This window comes from Xenopus laevis, chromosome 1L (genome assembly GCF_017654675.1).
Source record: "Xenopus laevis strain J_2021 chromosome 1L, Xenopus_laevis_v10.1, whole genome shotgun sequence".
Classification (NCBI taxonomy): domain Eukaryota; kingdom Metazoa; phylum Chordata; class Amphibia; order Anura; family Pipidae; genus Xenopus; species Xenopus laevis.
The window spans coordinates 170118550-170143490 of NC_054371.1; the positions used below are offsets into that span (position 1 = coordinate 170118550).

At 38.8% G+C, this 24941-nt stretch overlaps 1 protein-coding gene across 6 annotated transcripts in view; it reads left to right on the top strand.

Moving 5' to 3' along the window:
- Positions 1–24941, top strand: part of LOC108716231 (E1A-binding protein p400) — an 81759-nt gene that overhangs the window by 4655 nt on the left and 52163 nt on the right. For 4 of the 6 annotated variants that reach the window (XM_018262356.2, XM_018262367.2, XM_041567188.1 and 1 more), the window contains exons 3-18: positions 5838–5922; positions 7347–7433; positions 7806–7874; positions 8833–9155; positions 11554–11835; positions 11981–12166; positions 12472–12612; positions 12730–12808; positions 13488–13525; positions 14305–14347; positions 14492–14670; positions 16432–16609; positions 16701–16837; positions 17533–17702; positions 18162–18333; positions 20073–20209. In XM_018262356.2, coding sequence (XP_018117845.1) covers positions 5838–5922; positions 7347–7433; positions 7806–7874; positions 8833–9155; positions 11554–11835; positions 11981–12166; positions 12472–12612; positions 12730–12808; positions 13488–13525; positions 14305–14347; positions 14492–14670; positions 16432–16609; positions 16701–16837; positions 17533–17702; positions 18162–18333; positions 20073–20209 — 2306 coding nt within the window. The remainder of the gene's footprint in view (positions 1–5837; positions 5923–7346; positions 7434–7805; positions 7875–8832; positions 9156–11553; positions 11836–11980; positions 12167–12471; positions 12613–12729; positions 12809–13487; positions 13526–14304; positions 14348–14491; positions 14671–16431; positions 16610–16700; positions 16838–17532; positions 17703–18161; positions 18334–20072; positions 20210–24941) is intronic. The other 2 variants (XM_018262373.2, XM_018262381.2) reach the window with 1 other exon arrangement.

Genomic DNA, 24941 nt, shown 5'->3' on the forward strand with positions numbered 1-24941 from the left:
ATATATTTTTATATAGTGAATAAAGTACTCCCTCTTGTAAATTATAAGGATATTATAAGTTACCAAGGAGTTTCATGACCATATAAAAACACGAGGATAAAGGCCGAGTGTTTTTATACAGGTCATGGAACTCCAAGATAACTTCTAATATCCTAATACTTTGCAACAGGGCATACTTTATTTATTATAGTACACAAGTTTCAGTGAGACAGAAATTACATCACTACTCACCGTTTTTAACTGATGACATCAGTACTCACCGTTTATAAGGATATAATTTACAAGATATTCATGGCTTTTGTGTATTATATGTATATAATTCACAAAAGCCATGAATATCTTATAAATTATATCCTTATAAACGGTGAGTTCTGATGTCATTTCTGTCACATGACTCACTGAAACTTGTGTATAATAATAAAGTACCCCCAGTTGCAAAATATGAGGATATTATAAGTTACCTCGGAGTTTCATAACCTGTATAAAAACACTCGGCCTTCGGCCTTGTGTTTTTATATGGTCGTGAAACTCCTCGGTAACTTATAATATCCTTATATTTTACAAGAGGGGGTACTTTATTCACTATATAAATCATTTATACAGCAGTGGGCACAGAAAAGCCGAACCGGGAAAACACTTCAGTGCTGCGCAATATGTTGGCACCCTATAAATACATGTTAATAATAACAGAATAATTTAACTGCAAAAAATAGTGCTCTTGCTGGTTGCTGAAATCATAAGACACCTTGGGGCTTATTTATCAACACTGGGCAAATTTGCCCACGGGCAGAGACCCATGACAACCAATCAAACTATAGCATTCATTGTTTTGCTTTCAGCTGGCTTTAAAAAGCTAATCACTGATATAGGTTTGGGTTCCGGTACCTTTTGTTTCAGGGATACTTAACCTGTGGGTTGGGATCCGCAAATTAGTCCTGTGCTGTTTTGGGTGGGCCAGTAGGACCCCCCCCCCCCCGAATACAGTAAATTTTCCTCTTATAATAGATACCGGTCATAGAAATTGAACCTAGTTGCATAAGTACTAATCCAATTCTGGGGCACAAAACTGATTCTTAGGTCAAAGTTCTCCATTCTTCTTAAGTCAAAATTCTCCATTCTTATGTTATCCATGACATAACATAAGCATTTTCCTTAAATCTTACCCAAACTGATTTTTTAGGTTGAGAACCCATTTTTTTTGTTTTTGTGGCCCCCAACTTGTGAACATATTTTATAAGCTAGGGCAGACTTGTTCAAAAGTCCCCCAGTATTCCATAGATCTTCATTGAGCTATTTGTAGAATATCTTTGTTTTAAAATAATCTGTTTTACAAACATGTTAAGTAGGGAATAGCATAAAAATTATTGGATAGCACTGAATTATAGGAAAAGTGGCTAGTGTCCTTACTGCTCCAAAGGCATTATTAGTTGGCTGTTGGAGCAGCTGTACTATTACAAATAGAAGAAATTCTTTTACCTAGGATGTTCAGTTCTATAGACGACACATATTTTTGGGTTGATTTTTGTTGGAATAACAACCCATGCAGAAGTACTTGAGTTAAGCTGACCATAGACGCAAAGGAATTCCCCATCTCCCGACCTGCCACTAAAATGACGGGACTCTCCACACGCGGTCCGAAAATCGTATGAATCCTCGATTAGTACGATCAGATCTTTGAGTCTATGGCCAGCTTAACCATTGGGTAGAACATTTGTTGAGCTTTGGTCATCTTTGAAGTAATGGTACTTGAACTAGCATGTACAGTCTTCATTAGGCTGAATTAAGATGAGTTTCTTTCACAGTTGTCCATGCATTGGTCAATAGTTTCATTCTGATGATTGATCTGTACGCTGGATAGTCACATATGAGATGTGACCCCCCCACATAACAGACTAAATAGCACTGATCGCTATAAATTTCTCCCGACCTTTACTATCTAATGGTCACACAAATTCTGTTTATTGTGACTTTGGGGAAAAAATGGCAGATTATGTTAGCTAACACAAAATAATTCTAGTTACCAATTGCTTAATAATGATAAATATTATTTCTTAATAATCATCCTTCTAATATATATTATTGCTTAATGGTAAATAGAAAGGGATCAAACATTTTTAAAACTTATTTCCTTTTGTTCTGTAATAAGAAGAATATCTTGTACTTAAAGGGGAATTAAAGACAATGATCCCAGTGCCAAAAAAAAATCAGACACCCCCCTAGTGGTTGTATTCACTTACCCGGGCCGGTTCTCCTATCATCCCTGGCCCGAGTGCTTCCAGTAAACTCCAAGGAGGAATCCTAATCTTGCTTCTTTCTTTGTGCGGGTGCACACATGCAAATGAAAGTAAAGTACTTTAACTCAAAAAAGCCAAACATTAACAGAATAAAAGCCGGCCTTTCCACTCTACTCCTAAAGTGGTTTTGACTTTCCTTCTCCTTTAATAGTAACTTAGCTGCATGAATCTATTTGTGGCAAAACAGTCCTATTAGATTCCTTCAATGTTGACTTTTTTTTTAGCAGAACTCTATATGGTAATATATTAGTGTACAGTATTCACTTAAAGGGGAACTCCGGCTTCCAGACTAAAATTTGATAAAGAGGCCCTCATAACACAGAATCCCCTAATAAACTGTAATAAAGGGGTGAACCTTTATCAATAATAATAATAATTGTATTAATTAATATTAATAAAACTATTAATACAAATATACAGGATCAATAAGGATCAATAATTAAACCTTTTGGTATACTGCTTGTGAGCAATAACTTACACACACACACTAGTAAAGTAGAATTTAAAAACATTTACTTAGCTTTGTATGATGGTAATTACAAGAATAGCCAGCTCTGCATCAAATCAGCACAATCTGGGAGCCCCACAACCTTTGGTTCATCACCCTCAGGTTCCCGATAATCAAACGATGATCCAAATCCTGGCACCCACTCATGGGTCAGAGGCAAAGCTACCCATCCAAAAATGAAGGTGTGCTTTATAACCAATAGTTAAACTGACCTTTAACCCTGAATGCTGACCTAGGTAATATTGTTAGGTCTTCTAAAAGATCAGCAAGAACTTTCTTTCTCTTTCACCAAGACTCATTTTCTTACTCTGTCTTGTCTGTCTGCTGTCTGTTTATTCATTCTTAAAGATATTTGTTGGGCAACAGTGCCTATGTTTGCTATAGAACGTTTGCCCAGCAATATAACTACATCATGGACATTGGACTCAAATAACTATCCCAAACTTAAGGTTTGATTCACTATAAATCAGATATATATATTGTAAATCATTTAATCAAATTAGAAAATATCCACTGTGCTACATATACCTATCACAGTTGCTTGTTTCTTCAAAAAGTATGAATAAAGGCCATTTTCTATACTGAAATCCAGCTGGTTAGAAGTTCTTCTCTTTCTGCATCATTTGAAATCCTGTCAGGGAAACAGGGACTAAACACTGTGATGTTTCTTTCTTTATTGAAATCACGTGTGCAGGGAATTGTGGTGTTTGGAGGATACAGGCTGAGGACAGCTGGCTGCTGATGCAAAGTAACAATAGTCAGCCAGCTCAGCACAGTAGTCGACCAGCTAAACAAAGTAGTCCGAAAGAGCAGGAGAGCAGGGGGCTAGACTTAGGGAACTGTCAGAAAACATTAAAAATCATAAAAAGTCTGCATATTTTTTAACTGATGTATATTGCACAGTTGCTTGAAATTATGTTTACTTTTCAAAAAGCTTAAAGGGGTTGTTCACCTTCAAACAACTAGTTGTTTTCAGATAGATCACCAGAAATAATGACTTTTTCCAATTACTTTCTATTTTCTGTATGTGACTGTTTTTCTAATATTGAAGTGTAATTTTTCACCTTCTAAATCAGCTCTTGGAGGTGGGGTCGCCGACCCCTGTAAACTGTTCTAAATTGATACATTTAGTGGGTACATTTCTTATCTTTGTCCCTGCTGAGCAGAATCTCTTGAGTTTCATCAAAGGCAGCCATTAGAATTGTTACAATAGTTGCTAATACTCCAGAGATGCTGCTGAGAATTGTATCGACTCAATGTTGCAAAATTGTAATAGTTTAGCGTCTGCACCTGAATTACTGAGCTGTCAGACTGAAACACCAGAGTCAGGGACATTCAACTTAGATTTTGGAAAAGCAGTAAAAAATAAATAATGGAAAGCTATTGAAAAAAGTGTTTATTTCTGGGGAACAATCTGAAAACAACTGAACTGAAAAAAGTGTTTGGAAGGTGAACAACCCCTGTAAGCTTTAAAGGGGTTGTTCACCTTTGAGATAACTTTTAGTATGATACAGAGAGTGATATTCTGATACATTTTGCAATTGGTTTATATTTCTTATTATTTGTGGTTTTTGAGTTATTTAGCTTTTTATTCAGCAGCTCTCCAGTTTGCAGTGTCGGCAATCTGGTTGCTAGGGTCCAAATTACCCTAGCAATCATGCATTGATTTAAATGAGAATATGGAATATTAATGGGGGAAAAAGATTAGCAATAAAAGTAGCAATAAATATGTAGCTTTAGAGAAGATTTGTTTTTACAGGGGGTCAGTGACCCCCTTTTGAAAACTAGAGAGACAGGAGAAGAATGCAAATAATTTAAAAAACTAAAATAAATAATGAAGACCAATTGAAAACTTGCTTAGAATTGGCCATTCTAGAACATACTTAAAGTTAACCTGAAGGTGAACCACCCCTTTAAGTTATGTTTTTGTGTAGTTCCCCGTTGAAGTTTCCATGGGACTAAGAGGTCACTGTAACTTTGTTTGTACAGAGATGAATAGAGACTCATCCACTGCCATAGGAATTTTGCATCCCGGTTATGCATACTGCCAGACACTGAAGATTTTGTGCTCTTTTACTTTAAAGGAGAATTCAATCCGTATCATTAAAAACCCCTATCCTCCTACCCCATGTAGGCCTCCTCCCCCCCCCCAGACTTGCTGCCATCCCGGGCGAATACCTCTTTTTACTTACCCCTCGGTGCAGATTCTGTCCTCTGTAGTTCACGGCAGCCATCTTTTTTCTTTGTTTTCTTCGTATTCGGAAGCAGAGCAGCGTTTTTGGCGCATGCACAGTTGGAGTAATATTCTGGTCCCAAATAACTGCACATGCGCCGAAAGTTTTCAGAAAAGGTTTTCGTACGTTTTCATGACTTTCGGCACATGCGCAGTTGTTCAGGACCGGAATATTACTCCAACTGCGCATACACCGAATCTCCGCTCTGCTTCCAAAGTTTAACGAAGAAAGGAAGATTGCTGTCGCGAACTACGGGTTGAATTCTCCTTTAAGGGCATTTCCTGGGGGACGGAGCTGGGTCCCTTAGCTTACCTAGGAAAACTATTTTTCAGGACAGCCTAAGCAGTCATTGTGTTTTGGAATTTTTGTGCAATTTCACTTATGTAAAACAACATAGGCTCTTGGTTAACAGTGACACAATATTACATGACTAGTTTACACCTGCCTTCCTTCACGATTTGTTATGTCTCTTTGCTGTAGTCGACTAATTTTCTACCTCGCAAGTAGCTTTAAGTCCTGTTGATCTCAAGAAGTAATAAAAACAATAGATTTTTTTTTAAACCATAGATTTTTTTTACTTTTTAAGTAGTATGCAAAAAATTATGTTTTGCTCAAGCACTATTCATTGTACTCCTGTTGAACAATTTCATATACCGCCCATTTATAAATATAGTATAATAGTTGTCTTTTCCCTTCTCCCAACAAAATTAATATTTCTGGGCGTTTGAAAAAAATTTAAAAATATGATAAATTACCTTGTGTGAATATAATTGTAGCTAATCATTTCTTATTTGTTTTTAGACTCCAGATCCTTCTGCAAGTTCGGTGATAGAAACTCCAGCTGACATGGAAATCCAAGTCTCCAATATGCTGGAGACTGCAAGTGGTAATGCATGCTCTTGCATTCCTAATAATACCCTTTTACACCAGTTTACATGTTTGTTGCTTAGTATGTTTCCTTGTCTTGCATGGGTAGTTGCATACTACTTTATGTTCTCATAATTCTTTTTGTATAGAAAGGTTCTGGAGACATTGCAAGGAACTATAAGAGAGATTACAAGAACTGATTAAATTAGCATACCCAGTTTAAAAAATTCTTAGCCGCATGTAAGGCATTTTCTCAGATAATCACATTCCTATAACTCTAAGTGAAGGACTACACGGAAGATTTTGGAGCGATCCGACGCTGTGTGCTGCGTCTGCATCTGACAGTCGCGGCGCGTCAGATTGACACTGTGACTTCATCCCACAATGCATTCACTTACTTATTTCCGTTACATCCAATTTGACGCCTGCGTTTTTGCGCACCATGTCGGATCGCTCCAAAATCGTCCGTGCAGTCCTACTGTTATGAAAGCAAAAAAAGAAAAAATACAGACTAGCTATTTGAGGTTGGTTTAAGATTAACCCCTTAGCTGTACTATATATTATTCTAATAAAAGTTTAAATTACTGAAGTAATCTTATTAATTAAGAGTTATTGGATGTGTCTGTAATATCTGTTTTTGTCTGCTGTTTTTTTACGATGAGTAAAGATGAAAACTTGCCCTCAGGTGGAGCTTTACTAATTAGCAAAAAGCCACCCCTAATAACCTTTAACCCCCCCAAATTTTTAATTTTTAACCCCTAATTCAGGCGTTTAAAGGGGGTGTGCACCTTCCAAACACTTTTTTTTCTTATCCGTTGTTTTCAGATTTTTCACCAGAAATAGAGGCTGTTTCAATTGCTATCAATTATAAATGCTGCCTTTAATGAAACTAAGGGATTCTGCTCAGCAAGGACAACAAATAAAAAATGTAATGCATCAATTTGGAACTGTTTACAGAGTCAATGACACCACAAGCCCCCCCCAAGCTGCTTCACGAAGACATGAGAAGGTGAAAAATAAAACTTCAAACTTTAATATTAGAGACACTGTCACAAATAGAAAATTTCTGGTGAAAACAACTGAACTGAAAAAAGTGTTGGAAGGTGAACAACCCCTTTAGTGTATAGTTGCATCCTCCTCCCTTGATCTGCATAATAAGTAAGTTATGGTTGGATGGATGAGGACTGCTGGTTATTGACTAAAAAACTGATCATGAACTCTCTACAATGTTTTCCATTCTCTCCATTTTGGAAAGATTCCATACAGTTCCACTATATCTCTTCTGAACTATTATAGCAAAATGAAAGTAGTAACCTTCTATGAAGGCAATTCTAACTAATATCTAATAACAAACTCCTATCTCTTCTGAACTATTATAGCAAAATGAAAGTAGTAACCTTCTATGAAGGCAATTCTAACTAATATCTAATAACAAACTCCTAGATCCCGCAATGAAGCAGTCCCAGTCACCAATGGTAACTCTTGGTCTTCCTCTCCTTCCACCTGTTACAGGCCGAAATGCCATGGATGGTAAGTTGATGAAAGAAAAAGTAAATAGGGATCTATACATCTGGAAATTATTTTCTGAAAAATTGTTTTCTCAAAGATAAACTTTGTGCAGTATTTAACACACCATCATGATTACGGAAGTGTTGGGTCAAAAGGTAATCAATTTTATTTTCAACCCTTCCAAATGACTACCAGTTTATATACATATATATTAATAAACCCGTCCAACATAGTCCAATACACTTGTTGAAGAAGAAGAAGCACCCAGCATGATGTTCCAAAACCTCACTGCCCTCATGGTGTTCTCACCATTTGAGCTTAAATGCATGGTCAGTTCTTCAAGTCTTAGACGGTAGAATCTGTTTTTTTTTTTTTTGTCATTCATAACAATAGGTACCAAGCCTGCAGGGTCATGCCCCACCCCACACAATAATTTGATCAACTACAGGTACCAGGCACTAGGTAGGCCACAAACTATTTACTTGTATCAATCCTGATGACAGATAACCATATTCTCTTCTAATAAATAAATCCCCTATAACAACAATATGTTTAAAACTAGCTCTCTTCCCCAGCACTACTAGAGATGCTGGTCTCCCAGCTATTAGGTAAATCATAATCTGGCAAATTTCTTGGGATGCACAAATCCCGGATCAGCCTTCTTTCTTTTTTTTTCCCCACACTAGGCTTTCTTACTATTACTCAACTGGCTGCCTCATCACCTTGCTGTTGTTCTCCTCTCTAGTATATCATGTTGTTGATTTTCTACATCCCCTATACTATTTAATCCAACTAGGTCTTGTTCAGTGAGCAAGAGACTCAACATTGTCAGTCAACTTTAGCTTTGCTGTTCTAGATTTCTAACTTGAACTCCAGTTCCAAATCTGCATTCAAATCGCTATCTGTGCACTGAGTCAGACGTTCAATCTTGCTATCACTTATCCTAGTTACAGTGCACAAAACAGAAAATAAAAACGAAACCTTTTTCTTTAACTCTTGTTTTTTTTCTTTTGACTTTTTTAAACACGTTACAAAGTGGCTATTCACAGGAGAGGGCTCCCAGGGGGTAGTATTTATACAGTCTGTGTCAGGTTCAGCTAAGCAAACCCCACCCACCTCAAACTGAGGTACATCACTACAACTACAGACTATTGCAGCTTCTGGTAAAATTTGCTGTAAGCCCCACCAAACTTTGCTATTTAGCACATAGGAAAGTAAAACCATTGACATAATTAAATCACAACCCTAACTTTAAATAACTGATAATAAAAGATATTTATCCTTTTTTGTTGATTCATTTGTTGCTGCATTGTGCAGCCACGAGCCTGTTAGTAAGTAATGCATGTCCAGTTTTGACTTTTGGGATTAGTTTGCAATCTTACTTTCTGTGTTTTGATATACCGTTCTTTCTCTTCTACAGCTGGAATGTCGCCTTCTAAACAGACATCTGCTTCTGTTGGTAGCAAACTAAAGGACCCAACAAAAGTTTCCATATTGCAGAATGCTGCCGGAGCACAATCTCCATTCAGAACCCAGCTGCCTACAACACCAGTCTCTTCTGTGCAGACTACAATGCATCTTGCACAGCAGCAACAGCTTATTACAGAGGCCCAGTCCCATACAATAGCAAAACAGCAATCTCCTGGCATTGTCAGCCAAACACTGTTGCACACTCAAAACTCTCAGCCTTCTCAAGAGAAGATGGTAGACCATTTCTCCTCCTTGAAGCCGCCTCCAGTGCCGGTACGAAAGAATGAAAAGGGTGCTCTGGTACATTCTGTAGAGGCAAATAATTCAGAAGAAGTAGTAAAACAAATAATAGAATGGACCCAGATGTCTGAATTTTAAGTTGTTGATTGATATGGTTAGGTTTGTGGGTTTATTACTGAAAGCATGGTTTATTTTACATTTTAACATTTATAACATTGTTTTTTGCTAATTAGAGCATTATTTTTTTTTTTTACTTCTATTTAGTTTATTCCCTTCATTTTTTATGTTGCTGTTCTGTGTTGGCTTTATCCATCTCTCTCTCTCTCTCTAAAAAGTTAGCGTTAAAAAAAAACTCCATGGGGATGCTAGATTTGTGCTTTGATTTGCTTTTGGTAGCCCATATGTAGACTGGCAGCCTACAGGAGGCTGTTTTTAGTAGTACATTATTATTAACATGTATTTATATAACACCCAACATATTTCGTAGAACTGTACATCTATTTTTTATGCAACCAAAAGTTGCCTTTAAGCCAGAAATTCAAAAATAAGCACCAGCTTTGAAACCACTGAGAGAAAAATCCAAGTGGTTAGTGAGCAACATGTTGTGCACGAGATACTGGTTGGGAGTCACTGCTCTAAAGTATAACGGTACAGTCTGCCACATTGCATTTAATACATCAACAGAAAAAAAATACACAAATGAAGGCTCTCTTGAGTAGAATGAGCTGTGACATTAGGGCTTACATTAGCTTCCTTTATGCTCTAAAAAGCTTATATTATTCCCAATTAGAGTTCATATACAGTGCCTTGCAAAAGTATTCACCCCCCCTTGGCATTTTTCATGTTTTGTTGCCTCACAACCTCGAATTAAAATTTATTGTTTGAGAGTTTGCACCATTTCATTTACAGAACATGCCTACAACTTTGAACATGTTTTTTTTTTGTTTTTTTATTGTGAATCAAACAACAAATAGGACAAAATAACAGATATTTTCAGCGTGCATTACTGTTCACCCCCCCCCTAAAGTCAGTACTTTGTAGAGCCACCTTTTGCAGCAATTACAGCTGCAAGTCGCTTTGGATAAGACTCTATGAGCTTGCCAAATCTTGCCACTGGGATTTTTGCCCATTCCTCAAGGCAAAACTGCTCCAGCCCCTTCATATTGGATGGTTTTCCCTTGTGAACAGCAATCTTCCCTGTAGATTATGCCTGTATTTAGCACCATCCATCTTTCCCTTAGACTTAGACCAGTTTCCGAGTCCCTGCTGCTGAAAAATATCCCCACAGCATGATGCTGCCACCACTATGTTTCACTGAGACAATGGTGTTCTTGGGGTGATGGGATGTGTTGGGTTTGCTCCAGACATAGCATTTTCCTTGGTGGCCAAAAAGTTCAATTTTAGTCTTATCTGACCAGAGCACCTTCCTCCATACATTTAGGGAGTTGCCCACATGCCTTTTGGCAAACTCAAATGTGCCTTCTTATTTTAAACTTTAAGTAATGGCTTTTTTCTGGCCACTCTTCAATAAAGCACAGCTCTATGGAGTGTATGGCTTATTGTGGTCCTATGGACAGATACTCCAGTCTCTGATGTGGAACTCTGCAACTCCTTCAGGGCTACCTTTGGTCTCTGTGCTGCCTCTCTAATTAATGCCTTCCTTGCCCGGTCTGTGAGTTTTGGTGGGCAGCCCTCTCTTGGCAGGTTTGTTGTGGTACCATGTTCTTTCCATTTGAAGATGATGGATTTGATGGTGCTCTGGGGGATCATCAAGAATTTGTATATTTTTTTTATAACCCAAGCCTGACTTGTACTTCTCAACAACTTTGTCCCTGACTTTGTCCCATGAGCCCCTTGGTCTTCATGGTGTGATGCCTCTTGCTTAGTGGTGTTGCAGCTTCTGGGGCCTTTCAGAAAAGTTGTGTGTTTATACTGACAGATCATGTGACACTTAGATTGTACACAGGGGGACTTCATTTCACTAATTATGTGACTTTTGAACGTAATTGGTTGCACCAGGATTTTTTGGGGGCTTCATGGCAAAGGGGGTGAATACATCTGCACATGCCATTTTTCAGTTTTTTATTTATTTTTTTAAATTATTTTTCATATATATTTTTCTCATTTCACTTCACCACTTCAACTTAGACTATTTTGTGCAGATGCATCACATAAAATAAGATTAGGAAACATTTAGATTACAGGTTGGAATGTAACAAAATGGGTAAAAAGCCAAGGGGGTGAATACTTTTGCAAGGCACTATAGGTTGGACAATTAGGAATTACATTTGCTTTTAAATGGGTGACCAGTAAATGCTACCTGCTGATTGGTTGCTATAGGTTACTGCACCTGGGCAAACTTAGTGTATTTTATTACATAACCCCATAAGTCTATTACTGTAACTAAATCAATGTTCTACTTCTGCTACAGGCATCCGCATCTAAGATGGGGTCAGACTCCGTTAAAACCACAGTTCCTGTAGGTTTGAAACCTGCTTCTTTAACATCCTCCTCACCCAGCATTCCTGACTCTCTACCACCTTCTGTGGCTGTTTCACCAAAGAGGATATTATCACCTGGTGCCAGCAAAGCATTATCTCCTGCCTCACGGTCCCCTGGATTGGCAGGGCCCCAGTCTCAGGAATCTCAGAGCCTTGCACCAGTTCCTGGGGATGCTCAGCAAGAAGCTCTTATTCCAAAACCAGTAGAACAGGTAAAACTACTACTTTTTACTACAAGTAAAAAATTATAAACTTGTTTTGAAGTAAAAAAAAAATCATTAGGAATGAAAAAGGTTATTGGATTCAATAGTTTCAGTTGCTCCTTAGAGGTAAGAGGCCCTTTTTTTTTTTTTGCAGGAAAGCTATATCCATCAGCGAATTGCAGAGCTGCGAAAGGAAGGCATGTGGTCTCCAAGAAGACTGCCCAGACTTCAAGAGCCTTGTAGAACTAAGTCTCACTGGGACTATCTTCTGGAGGAAATGTCATGGATGGCTGCAGATTTCGCCCAAGAGAGGATTTGGAAGCAGGCTTGTGCAAAGAAGGTAATTAGAAATTTTCATTTCCATTAGTGTACAAGAGGAAAATCCAATATTAAAAGTATCTGATACACAGTTGGGAGTGAGATATATTTATGTTTGATCCATTCAGCACCTTAAAGTTCTAACACTAGAGGCCAAGACACACCTGTAAATATTAAATGCAATATGTCAGTGCAATCTGTTGTAGACCTGCATTGCATTTAATTTTTTCATAATATTTATTTGCACTGCTATTCAAGTTGGTACTTGTCAGTCATAAGAGATTTTAGTGTGGCATGGGTATTTAGTATGATATTGCATTTTTCTAGCTGGTCAGAACAGCTGCTAGGCATTGCCAGGAGAAAGAGCAGAAGGATGCCAGAGCCAAGAAGGAGGATGAAGACCGATTGCGACGCATAGCATGGCTAGCAGCCCGGGAAATACAGTACTTTTGGTCCAATATTGAACAGGTAAATTGTCTTTTTGAGAACATATAAGTAGACCATGAACTTGTATTCAATGCTGGTATATATATTTCAATGCTGGTATATATATTTTTTTTTTCTTTTTGGCTTCTTTTTAAATAGGTGGTTGAGATAAAACTACAGGTAGAATTACAAGAAAAGATGAAAAGAGCTTTCTCCGCACAAAAAAAAACTCAAAAAGGTAGTGTGTTTTTCTCTTTAGGTGTGTCTCTCTCATAGGGGTGTCTATAACACGTGTTTAAGGCTTAGATAAAATTTCTCCTTAGCAGTTTATTTGCCTCGATGTCAAGCTAGAGTATTCGTGTGTGCTCATAAAAGGCAGAGATTTGGGGTTCCCCTATTTCCACTGCAGTACAGTGGCAGGCCAATATAAAAAGAGAGTGATTACAAAAAATAACCAGAAATATTTTTTTCTTTTACTTTTGTGTAATGCTAAAATCAAGACTAATTTGCTAGAACGTAGATTTGGAAAGGGTCATTAATGCACAGTCTATGCCTGAATAATCTGAAAACACAAAGCCACGTCTTCAAAAATGAGTAACCAAACTAACACACCTTGTTGGCAGCTATATGTTGAATCTGTTGAATCAGATTTGACTGGCCATCTGTTTATTAACCCACTGTTGCACCAACTACTCATAAATGCAAACACAGAAACAGTTCAGACTATGCAGAAATATTATTTTGTCTCTATTGTATTATGTGTATGAAGACAGATGCAATAAGTCTAACATTTAACTAAGTTTTTCCTTATAACATACAAGCAGTGCTAATGATTAACACATTTTTGTCTATATTATAATATATATTACATTTGACCATTATATTGAAAACAATTTTCTGTATGTTCTGTTTTCTAGGTCTTGAACCTAAAAAGCTTGATTCACAGATTATTGTGGTGAGTTTTCATTCATTTTTGAGTCTTTTTTGTGCTTAGTATTAATAACTGTAATTTCTAGCTTATTTTAAGTTTAAAATGAATATATAATTTGTATAACCAGTAAATACTGCATTGTGCATTTGCACTTGTCAGCAAGTTGTTGATTGTTCCTTACTTGCCCGCTATGTTTTGTGTTCCAAATGTCGTACAATGTGCAGAGAAGTTATAGTAAATTATGTTGAAAGTTGTCAAGAGAACTGCTGAAAGGCCTTGTCTCCCCACCTAATAAAAACATATATGCAAGCAGCATTTCCTGTCCCTCTTTCTTTGTCTTTCCATTTGCCCAAATTCCCATGCATTGCGGGTAGATGGATTTTTGGATGGTTAGGGGTTTTCAGAACAAAGTTTGCTCCAGAGCTCACGCTATTTATGCTACATCTACAGCAAGGGGAGTAGCAAGCTTGTTAAAGATTACATAGGAACTATACAAGACTAAAAGACAACAAATAGGCGCGTGCACTGAATCATGAAAAATGTTTCTTCCCCTGAATCATCTTTCCTTCCCTTGTTGCTTAGGGCAGTGTCTGATTAGGGTGCTTTGTCACCAAAGTGTTAACCTCAAGGGCAACAAAGCACCTGAAAATACCTTGACATTAACGATTACAGGAATCGCCATGTTTAAAATTTTTGTGGAAATTATTCAAAGCAAACCTTTAAGAATGCCACATTTCATTTTATAGTAAATGTACTCTTACACTTTATTTCTCGTTTACTAACTGAACATTCTGTCATTTTAGGATGCAGCTGTTTCGGGGGCAAAGATAAATGTAGAGAATAATGGTTTGAACCTTTTATTATAAATTCTATGTGTTGAAAATGTTTCTTTGCATATGTAAAGCCTTTAGAAGCTTGTAACTTGTTTCATATAATTTTCAATACAGTCATACCATAATTGTGATAATCCACTGTTTTAATTATGTTTAGAGAATGCTGTGAATGTGGATGCAAACCAGAAAGCTGTGGTTTCAATTGAGGCCCTTTTGACTATTGAAGGAACCAATACAGCTCAGCTAGGAGCAAGAAAACATAGCCGTGACATTGCTGAGGTTGCTGCTGCTGCTGAACTTTTACTTCCACGGGGCAGCTCTCGCATCTCTTGTCTTGTAAGTATATTCAGAAGGCTATGTACTAATTGAACTTAATTAAAAATAAGGGGCCCTAGCACATACCAAAATACACAGTGAAAGCTAAAGCCTTGTTTTGTACAGGGAACTAAAAGGGAATCGTTTATATAGTGCTTGTCTCCCTTGGGATTCAAATTTCTTTACAGAAAACAACACGGCCATTATAGGTTTACTAATTATGCCGGGACACAAGGAGATTGAGACACATGTCCAGGGTTACAAGGATTTACCACAGGGGAACAAACTCTGGTCTCTAGCATGAGATCCATATCAAAGAGGATGTCCTTTAGGACAAGAAATACTGTGCAACAAATGTTTTAAATATATTATTGTACAGACTGAGCAACTAAATGTTTGGTTTTGTCATCTCTCTGCTTGCTTTATCTTATTTTTAGTCAGATTTAGATGGTAACACAATAAGACTATAGGCCTGACCATGGCCGCCTGTGCATGTTTTCTGTTTTATGGCTTTTGAAATATGACCTGGGAAAGCAACCAGCAGGAAGTGGAATGGCTGCCATGTGCTAAAGGGGTGTTTTTTTTTTTTGAGATTTTCATTAAAGCAGTAAAAAAGACACTATTTCTAGAGGTGCGCAATGCAATAGAAAGTTTTTGACAAGATAGTACTTATTTATTGAAATTCAATGTTTTTTGACCGTATCTCACAGGTATGACCAGAACTTTTCAGAGATTGCTAAGGTCTAGGTCATCTTCCCATTTTTGAAGTCTGTTAGCGTGCAGCCTGGTGGGAAATCTTTATTATAGAAGATGATTCTGTATCTGCTGTTAGAGGTGCTTAGTTTCATCTTGATAGCTACTGAGTTGCCACAGGTCTATTGCTTGCTGAGATGGTGATAGGTGGTCTATTGTGGTGTCCCACAGGTCTATTGCTTGCTGCGATGTGGTAGGAGGTCTATTGCGGTTTCCCTGGATGCCTTGAGTGCCCAGAATAAATGAGCTAATTGTAGTGGGGCTGTGAAGTGATTCCTAATTTCTTTCCATGGCTCCCCTGTTGGGGCATGTATATGAATAAATGGCCTCTAGTCTTCTAGCTAGGTAGTACCTGTATATATCTGGGGTTTAATGTTTTTTTTTAAATCTGTGATCGCGATTTGAAAACATCAAACTTGGAAACTTTTAAAAACACATCAGTTAATCGTGCAAACTTCTGCACTGGAATCCAATTCTAAAAAGAGCAAACAGATTTTTTTATATTCAATTTTGAAATCTGACATGGGGATAGACATTTTGTGACAAGTCATGTGACTTGTGCCTGCATTTTAGGAAGGAATTACTTTCTGGCAGGCTATTTTGCCTACTTTATGTAACTGAATCAGTCTCAGTTGGACTTGGCTTTTACTATTGAGTTTTGTTCTTGGATCTACCAGGGAGCTGTTATCTTGTGTTAGGGAGCTGCTATCTGGTGACCTTCCTATTGTTCTTTTGTTTGGCTGCCGGGGGGGGTGTTTTGATATCACTCCAACTTGCAGTAAAGAGTGACTGAAGTTTATCAGAGCACAATTCACATGACTGGGGGCAGCTGAATAACTGACAATATGTCTATCCCCATGTTAGATTTCAAAATTAAATGGATTTCAGCACTATTAACTGATGCGTTTAAAAAAAAAAAAAGTTTTCCCATGACAGTATCCCTTTAAGGACTGATTTGACAAATATTTGCTCTGGTAATTTGCTTTTCACACAATCACACACATTTGTTCTGGCTTGTCTGTAACTAAGGTGAAAACCAGCCAGCTATCTCTACTCCATGGCATCCTCCGTGAGTATCAACAAGTTGGGATGGAATGGTTAGTAAAGCAGTACAAGAAGAACCTCAATGGGATCCTGGCTGATGAAACAGGTCTTGGGAAGAACATTCAGGTGATTGCACTGTTTGCACATCTGGCCAGTAATGAAGGTGAGGAATTCGTAATACTGAAAATTGCATTTGTGCTCATATGCATACAAGAGAACATTTTCTTATTCTGGTTTTAAATTTTTTTTTCTAGGAGTATGGGGACCCTACTTAATTGTAGCACGCAGCTGTAAGATATTAAAATGGGAGTTGGAACTCAAACGCTGGTGTCCATCACTAAAGATTCTTTTGTATTTTGGCAGTCAGAGTGAACTCAGAAGAAAGAGACAGGTAGAGCATTATATTTAAAGAACGCTTTTTTTCAAAATCTATTTGTCCCAAAAACAATGTGTAATATTTATTGCAGGCTCTGGGAAACTTATTTTGAAAACTTGGTCACTTTTGTTCTTGTAAAGAGTATTTTATTTACTCTTAGCCATGTCAATGTTTTAAAAAGAACAGTCCTCTCATAATTTGGTGTTTGTTCTAATTTCCTTTTGAGTAAAATCATGGTCAGCATGTTGTTGGCATTGCTACCTTGCCCACATGGGATCTTGGGTTCAGTTCCAGCCTGTCCAGGTGAAATTGTCTGCAGGGCTGTGTGAATTTAATCGGGTAGGATCCAATAGGGCAGTGACTTATGTGACAGATGAGTGATCTCTGTAAAACTCTGCTGAATTAGATGGTGCAATATAAAATAGTAATTTAAAATAATGGTTGATAATAACTGATGTTTTTTATATGCAAACTTTGTGTTTCAGATTGATGTGTTTCAGACCTTTGAAGTTCCTAGTGCAAATAGCACTTTATAGGGCAGCTTTTAAAATCACAACCATCATTGTTGGCTCATTGCTATTGGTTGAGTTTAAGGAGCTTCCTGCACTGAGCAGAGCTTAGTAACCACTTACATGAGAGGTCACTTAGTAAAAAAAAATGTAAAAAGTAATTGTATGATAATGCGGTATTTTTATTCTCCTTTGGTACAGATGTGGAATGAGCCAAACAACTTCAATGTTTGTATTACCTCATACAAGCAATTCTTCAAGGGCCATAAGGCTTTCATGAAAATGAGGTGGAAATATTTAGTTCTGGATGAAGTACACCAGATCAAAAACATGACAGAAAAGCACTGGGAAGCCATCTTAAATTTACCAAGGTGCGATGGTATATTTATCTGTCTTCACTATTTATCAATAGCCTTTTAAATTGAATTTAAGAGTAATGTAAAGACTGTGTCAAAGCCTTTTATGTATGCAAGTTGCCAAAAGTAAGTATTTAGTGCCAGATGGAAAATGAATGTGGACAATTAGGCTTCCTGCAGTGCTGCTGTTGGAGGTTAATTCGCCTAGCTGATCCCACTACCCCCCAGCATGCTGGTCAGGCCTGTGTCTCTAGTTGTACCTGTCAGCGTGATTAAAGTAAGAAAAGCATACATTGTGTGCACAGATCTGTAATGAATTAAATTCCAAAATAAAATATTCTTTCCTTAATTAGCAATACGAAAATTTTAATTTATAAAACTGATATATGCATCAGGCATAAAGTCATAAATTACCTTCAAATGAAGTAAAAAAAAAAACACCTAACTTTTTTTTTTTTATTATTATTATTATAGTCAGCGCCGACTGCTTCTCAGGGACAACCCACTGCCCCACACATGGAAGGAACTGTGGACCATGGTGCACTTCGTCATTCCCGGCTTGTCCAGGGCATACTTGGATTTCCCAGTGAAGGACAGTGACCAAGATCACGACTACAGACACACAATTTCTATTCGATTGCACAGGGTAAATAAAAGCATGCACTTGTGCTCTTGTGAATTCATACTAAAATGAATAATCTGTAACCCAGAAATATAGCATCTATGGTATTGGTACTCTATAACTTAAGTGCCAGTGCCACTTAGTGGGTTAAAGTGAACATATATACAAATTTGCATTAACAATGTGAAAGTTTTAAGTACACTTTTTCTTTTTTTAAAGCAAAAATGTAGTTTATTATTAGATGCTTGTCTCCTTGTGTTAGCATTCTTTAAGCTACCCTGATATCACATAGTTAATGGTGGTTAGTTCCTGGAAGAACCAGTCAGTTAATGAATACCTTCAAAGTATAAGTGATATGATAGGTACATGTATAGGGATCTTCTGGTGGGATTAACCATAGTTTGTTGTGATAATTTGATGTATTTGTGAATGTAAGGTCTGCTGGGGCAGAGACTAATGTGAATGATGAACAGTTTATGTAAACCACTATGTAAATGTGAAAAATCAAAAGAAATCTACTCTATATTCATGCTGTCTTTATATATTTTATATTAACATAAATTCTGTAGCTTGTTTTTGTAATAATAATATGTAAATGTGTCAGCACTATATAAATACAGTTTAAAAATCTAGTCTCCCAGCAAATTTGTTTGCTATTTTCATTCTCCCTAAGAAATAGAATGTAAAAGAAGCAGAAGAAGATCAGTTACATATAGGGTTGCCACCTCACCCCTTTAAAACTGAACACATATGGAATCCACAGCCTGCATGGCTAATGAGCAATTCATTTAGATGCATTCTGCAGACTGAACTGTTTTATGTGCAGCCATGCATCATGCATCTAAATGAATTGCTTATTAGCCATGCAGACTGTTTATTCCATATGTGTTCGGTTTTAAAGGGGTGAGGTGGCAACCCTAGTTACATAGCTGTAGTTCATAAATTCAGTTCTCAAAATGTTTTCAGCTGAAGAACTTTTTACTTCTTAAAAACCCATCAACAGTTACATTTATTGACAACTCATTTTGTCCTGAAAAAAGGTAAATAGTTGAATTTTTTTTTTGCAGAGTTTTGCTCTTTGCGAATTTTATTCGATTTCCCTGTGGGACTTTTTACGCACAGAATAAAACTGTTCTCTACTGCGCATACGTCCCTGGCAGGGACGGCAAAGATGGTAGTTTGAAACTGCTTTTTTTCCACAAATGTACAACAACCCAGGGAAAAACGGATTAATTCTCCAGTAACTTAGGGTTTCCTTGTACTTGTAAAAAATTCAATTGTGTTAAAAGTTTTTTTAAATGCAATTAGCAGTATCTGGCTGACTGTATATATCTATTGTATTCTCTGCACTTCTGGCTCTGGCAACAATGTAGCAGTAGGCAATGGCAGATCCAGAGGAGAATGGACTACTGTTACATTGTTTCAAGAGTCAGAACAAAGAGTGAATACAGTTTAGAGTTACGTTTTCTTTATGCAAAAAATTGATTTGGGTGGACATGCAATTCAGATTTTGGAAATTTAAAAGGAATGCACCGAATCCCTGGATTCTGCCTAATTGACTGACTTTTGTTGCATCAATTTGAAGGTGAACTGCTCCTTTAAATGAAAATACATTTTTGGGACCACCCCCTATGTGACCCACATAATGTAATGTCACATGGGTGAGGGTCCCTCTGTTACCCTGTTACCCTCTGAATCCCCTTCCTGCAGTCATTTATTTAAACTTATTAACCAGTGCTATATTTTTGTGTTCCTAATTGTAGTCTACACAACCATTTATACTACGCCGGTCTAAGAGAGATGTAGAACGGCAATTAACAAAGAAATCTGAGCATGTTCTCAAGTGCCAGTTGTCTAACCGCCAACGAGCCCTGTATGAAGATGTTATGATGCAGCCAGGGTAAGACCATCTAAGAAATGTGAATGCTAGAAATACAGGTTCTTTGATACTCTGAAAAGGCCATGTTTGCAGTTAAAGGGCCAGTAACAATAAAAAAAATTAAAGTATCCATCACCTTCAAATAATCCAATTTTTAGTAACAAAGAGAGATTTTCCAGTATGTAGTCCTGTAGAGAGCAATGAATGCTGGTTTACCCATGCCCATTGTATTTTATACAACTTATCTGCCACATAAATGTTCCTTTTTATGCCCTATTCAGCTTGAATGGCTGTCCCATGGACATGGTTTCTTATTTATGTAAACAATAATACTGTTGTTTTACCAGTGCAGGGTAATGGTTAATTATATTTAAATGCATAGAAAACACTTTCCTTTTTTTATGTGTTATTCTGAATTTGTTCCAGGATTTAGAAACATTTTGTTAAATTTAACAATTATTATCATGACTTTGTAGTGTAGGTCATGTCAGTAGAGAGGAAGTTTACTGTACACTTTCAGAATTACATGTGCATGCTACAGGCAAAGGATATGTTATCGGAAATTCCTGTTGAAACAATCCGTTTTTTTCATATGTTTTTCCCTTCAAAAAGATACTGTCATGATTTTTATGCTTACTTTTTATTTCTAAATTCCACTGTTTACATGCAAATAATTCACTGTAATATGGGTTGTGCTCCCTAGCCCCTAGTAGTAGACAAGAGAATATCACCCAAGCACAAAAAAAGATGAGGTTTTAGCAATTCAAACAAATCCTTCAGCAGAGGTTGTCAGCTGCTATCTGTTTATCTGCCCATTGTTCTGTTGACAGGCTGCCGATTGGCTGTTGGGGAGCACAAGTCACATGACCTGAGTGCTCCTGGGAAACTGACAATATGTCTAGCTTCATGCCAAATTTCAAAATGAAATATAAAAAAATCTCTTTGCTCTTTTAAAAAATGTATTTCAGTGTAGAATTCTGCTGGAGCAGCACTATTAACTGATGCATTTTTGAAATAAACATATTTTCCCACGACAGTATCCCTTTAATGACGATACAGTACCTTGAACTTGATGGCTGAACAATCCAACAATTATTTGATTTTGATCTGTTTAGTAGTTTAAGTTGTAGTCCTCCCAATTACAGAAAGACCCTTTTATTAGACCATACCAGTCCCTAAAATGTTCAATATGATAAACCCCATACCTGCTATATTAAAACTAGGTTTTGAATATTTTTGTGTGGAGTGTTCTGTATTCATCCCAATATAAAATCAGTAAATCCACAGTTAACATAATTTGTTGCACCAGGGACAGGATTATTACATTTGCAGTTCTAATTTTTTAAGCTTTGTGGTGAATCTGTTGAAGGTTTTTTCTCTCACAGAGATCTGTGGGACACAGGGACCGTGGGGTATAGCATCCACCACCAGGAGGCAGGACACTGAAGAAGCAGAATACTCCTCCCCTGGGGCTATACCCCTCTACCCTGTGCTACTAACTTCAGTTTTTTTCAGTGTCCTCAAGGATTTATTGACACAACAGCCAATTCTGGCACTAGGGGTTGACCCAGAGCTTCCACTGAGGAATCACTCCATAGAGGCTTCCCCCTACATGGGATTAGCAGTGCTCGGTGAGGGAGATGCTCCTAGAGCTTACATGCAACCAGCATATCCCTCATTATATGGAGTATTGCTGTCCACCCGCACTAGCCAACACAAGGAACTGGGAAAGCCCCTGCTTTTCATAGTGCAATGGCCTGACTCCCAACTATGGGTAAGCACTGCGACAAGCGCCGCAATACTCCCCCTGCAGCTCCCACAGTTACTCGGTAGCGAGTGGTAACAGTGGTAGCAAGCGGTAACAGCGGCAGTTAGAACTCTGCTTCAGGAAGGGCACACACACTATCTATGGGAACCGCATGCCTTCAGGGCGGAACTCAGTGGTTACTTCCTATTCGCGCCTCTAGCGCTTATGTCACTTCCCGCCTATGTTGAGTGACGCACATCAGCTTTGCGCCATTCCCGCTCTCCATCCTGAAGCAGAGTCAGTTATCACTCGCCAACCGGAGCACAGGTCATCTCCCGCAGGGAGCATTCCTATTACACAGGTACCACGGGGAACAGCTTCTTCCTCAGGAGGCACACACTGAGGTAGTAGGTAAGGCAAGGGATCCCACTCTGCCTTAAAGTAGCCAACCTGTCCCTAACTCTTGAGTCTTTAGACGCATTATACCATGACAATCAAGAGGGTCCCTTTACCAGAGGGGCACATTCTCAGTCCAAAATAAGATATTTGGCATGCACTAAATGCTGTAAATGCCTCCCATCTGGACGCAAGGAGCCATTATGCACAGCTTGTTCCAAACCCTCTGCTGAAGCACTCCCTGAGTCTCAAGATGCATTGCAGGCTAACCCTGGGCCCCAGGCTATCCCTTCACCAGGCCCAATAGCCCAGCCCTCCGCTTCCAGTCAGGATCCTCCAACCTGGGCAGTTAATTTGTCCACTGGCATTCCCAATCTGACAACCTGCCTTGATAAATTATTAGACAAACTTGACCATGGGGCCATAGAATCCAGAGCTAGGCCCTCTAAGCGACCAGCCCCTTCATCTTCTGATGAGGGCAGTGTACCTACTTCCCCTAGAGTTTCCCCCTCGTGGGATAACCAGTCCTTAAGTGAAGTTGAACTATCTAAAGATGAGACGGAGGAAGGTGAGGATGCTCTCCATTCCACCCCAGACAACATTGACGCCCTAATATCGGGGGTATTGACTTGTCTTGATCTTAAGAGTGCAGACACAGATGCTAAAACTTCACAAGCACTGTTCAAGCGACATAAGAAGAGTTATTCCACTTTTCCATCCCACACCCAATTGGAAAATATTATCCGAATGGGATCATCCTGAACGGCGTTTTCAGTCGAACCGCTGATTCAAACGCCATTATCCCTTCCCACCAGAAACTATTGAGAAATGGACGACTCCTCCGGCAGTAGACGCACCGGTTTCTCGTCTCTCAAAGAACACAGCGCTTCCAGTGCCTGATGCCTAATCCTTCAAGGACCCTATGGACAAGAAACTGGAGGGGTTCCTATGTTCTATTTTCACCTCTACAGGCAAATCCTTACACCCCGTTTTGGCTTCGGCATGGGTCAGCCAGGCAGTACAATCTTGGTCCACCACCCTGGTGGATGGAATCAGTTCGGGAATGCTCAGACAAGAATTTCTCAACCTGGCCGTACAGATCAAAGAAGCAAACGACTACATCTCAGAGACCTCCCTAGACGCAGCACAGGTGATGAGTTGCACTTCCGCCCTATTGGTGGCAGCACGCCAATCTCTTTGGCTTAAACTGTGGACAGCTGATCTATGTTCCAACAAATCCTTAACTACTATCCCCTTCTCGGGCAAGTTCTACCCGATTTAGACAAAATCATCAGCCAAGCTATTGGAGGCAAGAGTACTCTGCTTCCTCAAACCAAGTCCCGCACGAACTTTTGACTGGGCTGCTCCTTTCGTCCCTTCAAGAATGCAGGGCACTACTCTGCCAAGAGTTCATCGGACAGAGATTACACCAATCAATTTGGTTCCAAAAATCACTTCCAACACCGAGCTAGACCTAATTGGCAAGGAAAGCGTCCCCAAACCAAGACTTCTGACAAATCTCCCAGTGCATGACTGTTTCCAGCCAGTAGGGGGAAGATTGCACAACGTTCAGAAAGCTTAGATGAGCCTCACCTAAGATCCCTGGGTACACGATCTAATATCCTCAGGCTATCACATAGATTTCATCAGCACTCCCCCTCCTCGCTTTTTCATGTCACGTATACCTGCAGAGCCAAGAAAACAAGCAGCCTTCCTTTCGGTGGTTCAAAATCTGCTTCAAGAGCAAGTCATCATACCCATTGCCAGAGGAGAACGGTTTTGAGGCTTCTACTCCAACCTTTTTATCTTCCCAAAAAAGGACCTATCGTACAGACCAGTCCTGGATCTGAAATATCTCAATGCCATTATCCGATTCTCACACAAAATGGAGTCTCTACGCTCAGTCATCGCGGCAATGAACCCAGGGGATCTTCTCACAGCACTGGACATCAGGGACGCCTACCTCCACATCCCCATTTTCCCTCCGCTTCAAAAGTTCTTGCGTTTTTTCCTTCAAGAACAAATACTTCCAATTCACAGCCCTACCTTTTGGCCTCACCTCGGCTCCACAAGTTTTTACCAAGGTGATGGCTGCAGCCGCACTACGTCTACAGGGAATCTCCATCACACCATATCTGGACGACCTCCTCTTCAAAGGTCCCTCCATTCCAGAAGCCCAACGCCAACTCTCACTGGCAATCCAGACTCTGACCACGCTGGGTTGGAAGATCAACCTGGCAAAGTCGCACCTGACGCCGAGCCACCAAATGCCATTCCTTGGCATGGTGTTCAACACCAAGACTCAGCAGTTCTTCCTTCCACAAGACAAGATTGTGAAAATTCAGACACAGATTCGACAGCTCCTTCAAGATCACCAACCTTCAGTCCAATTTGCAATGAAAGTTCTGGGCTCCATGGTGGCCTCTATCGAGGCAGTTCCATACGCCCAATTTCATCTCAAGGAACTACAGTGGAATATACTATCCCCATGGAAGCGTGTCAACCTCACACAGAGAATAGTTCTGTCCCCTTCTACATGAAGATCACTCACCTGATGACTTCACCACCAGAGCCTAGCATGAGGCAAACCGATGCAGGGACCTCAATGGC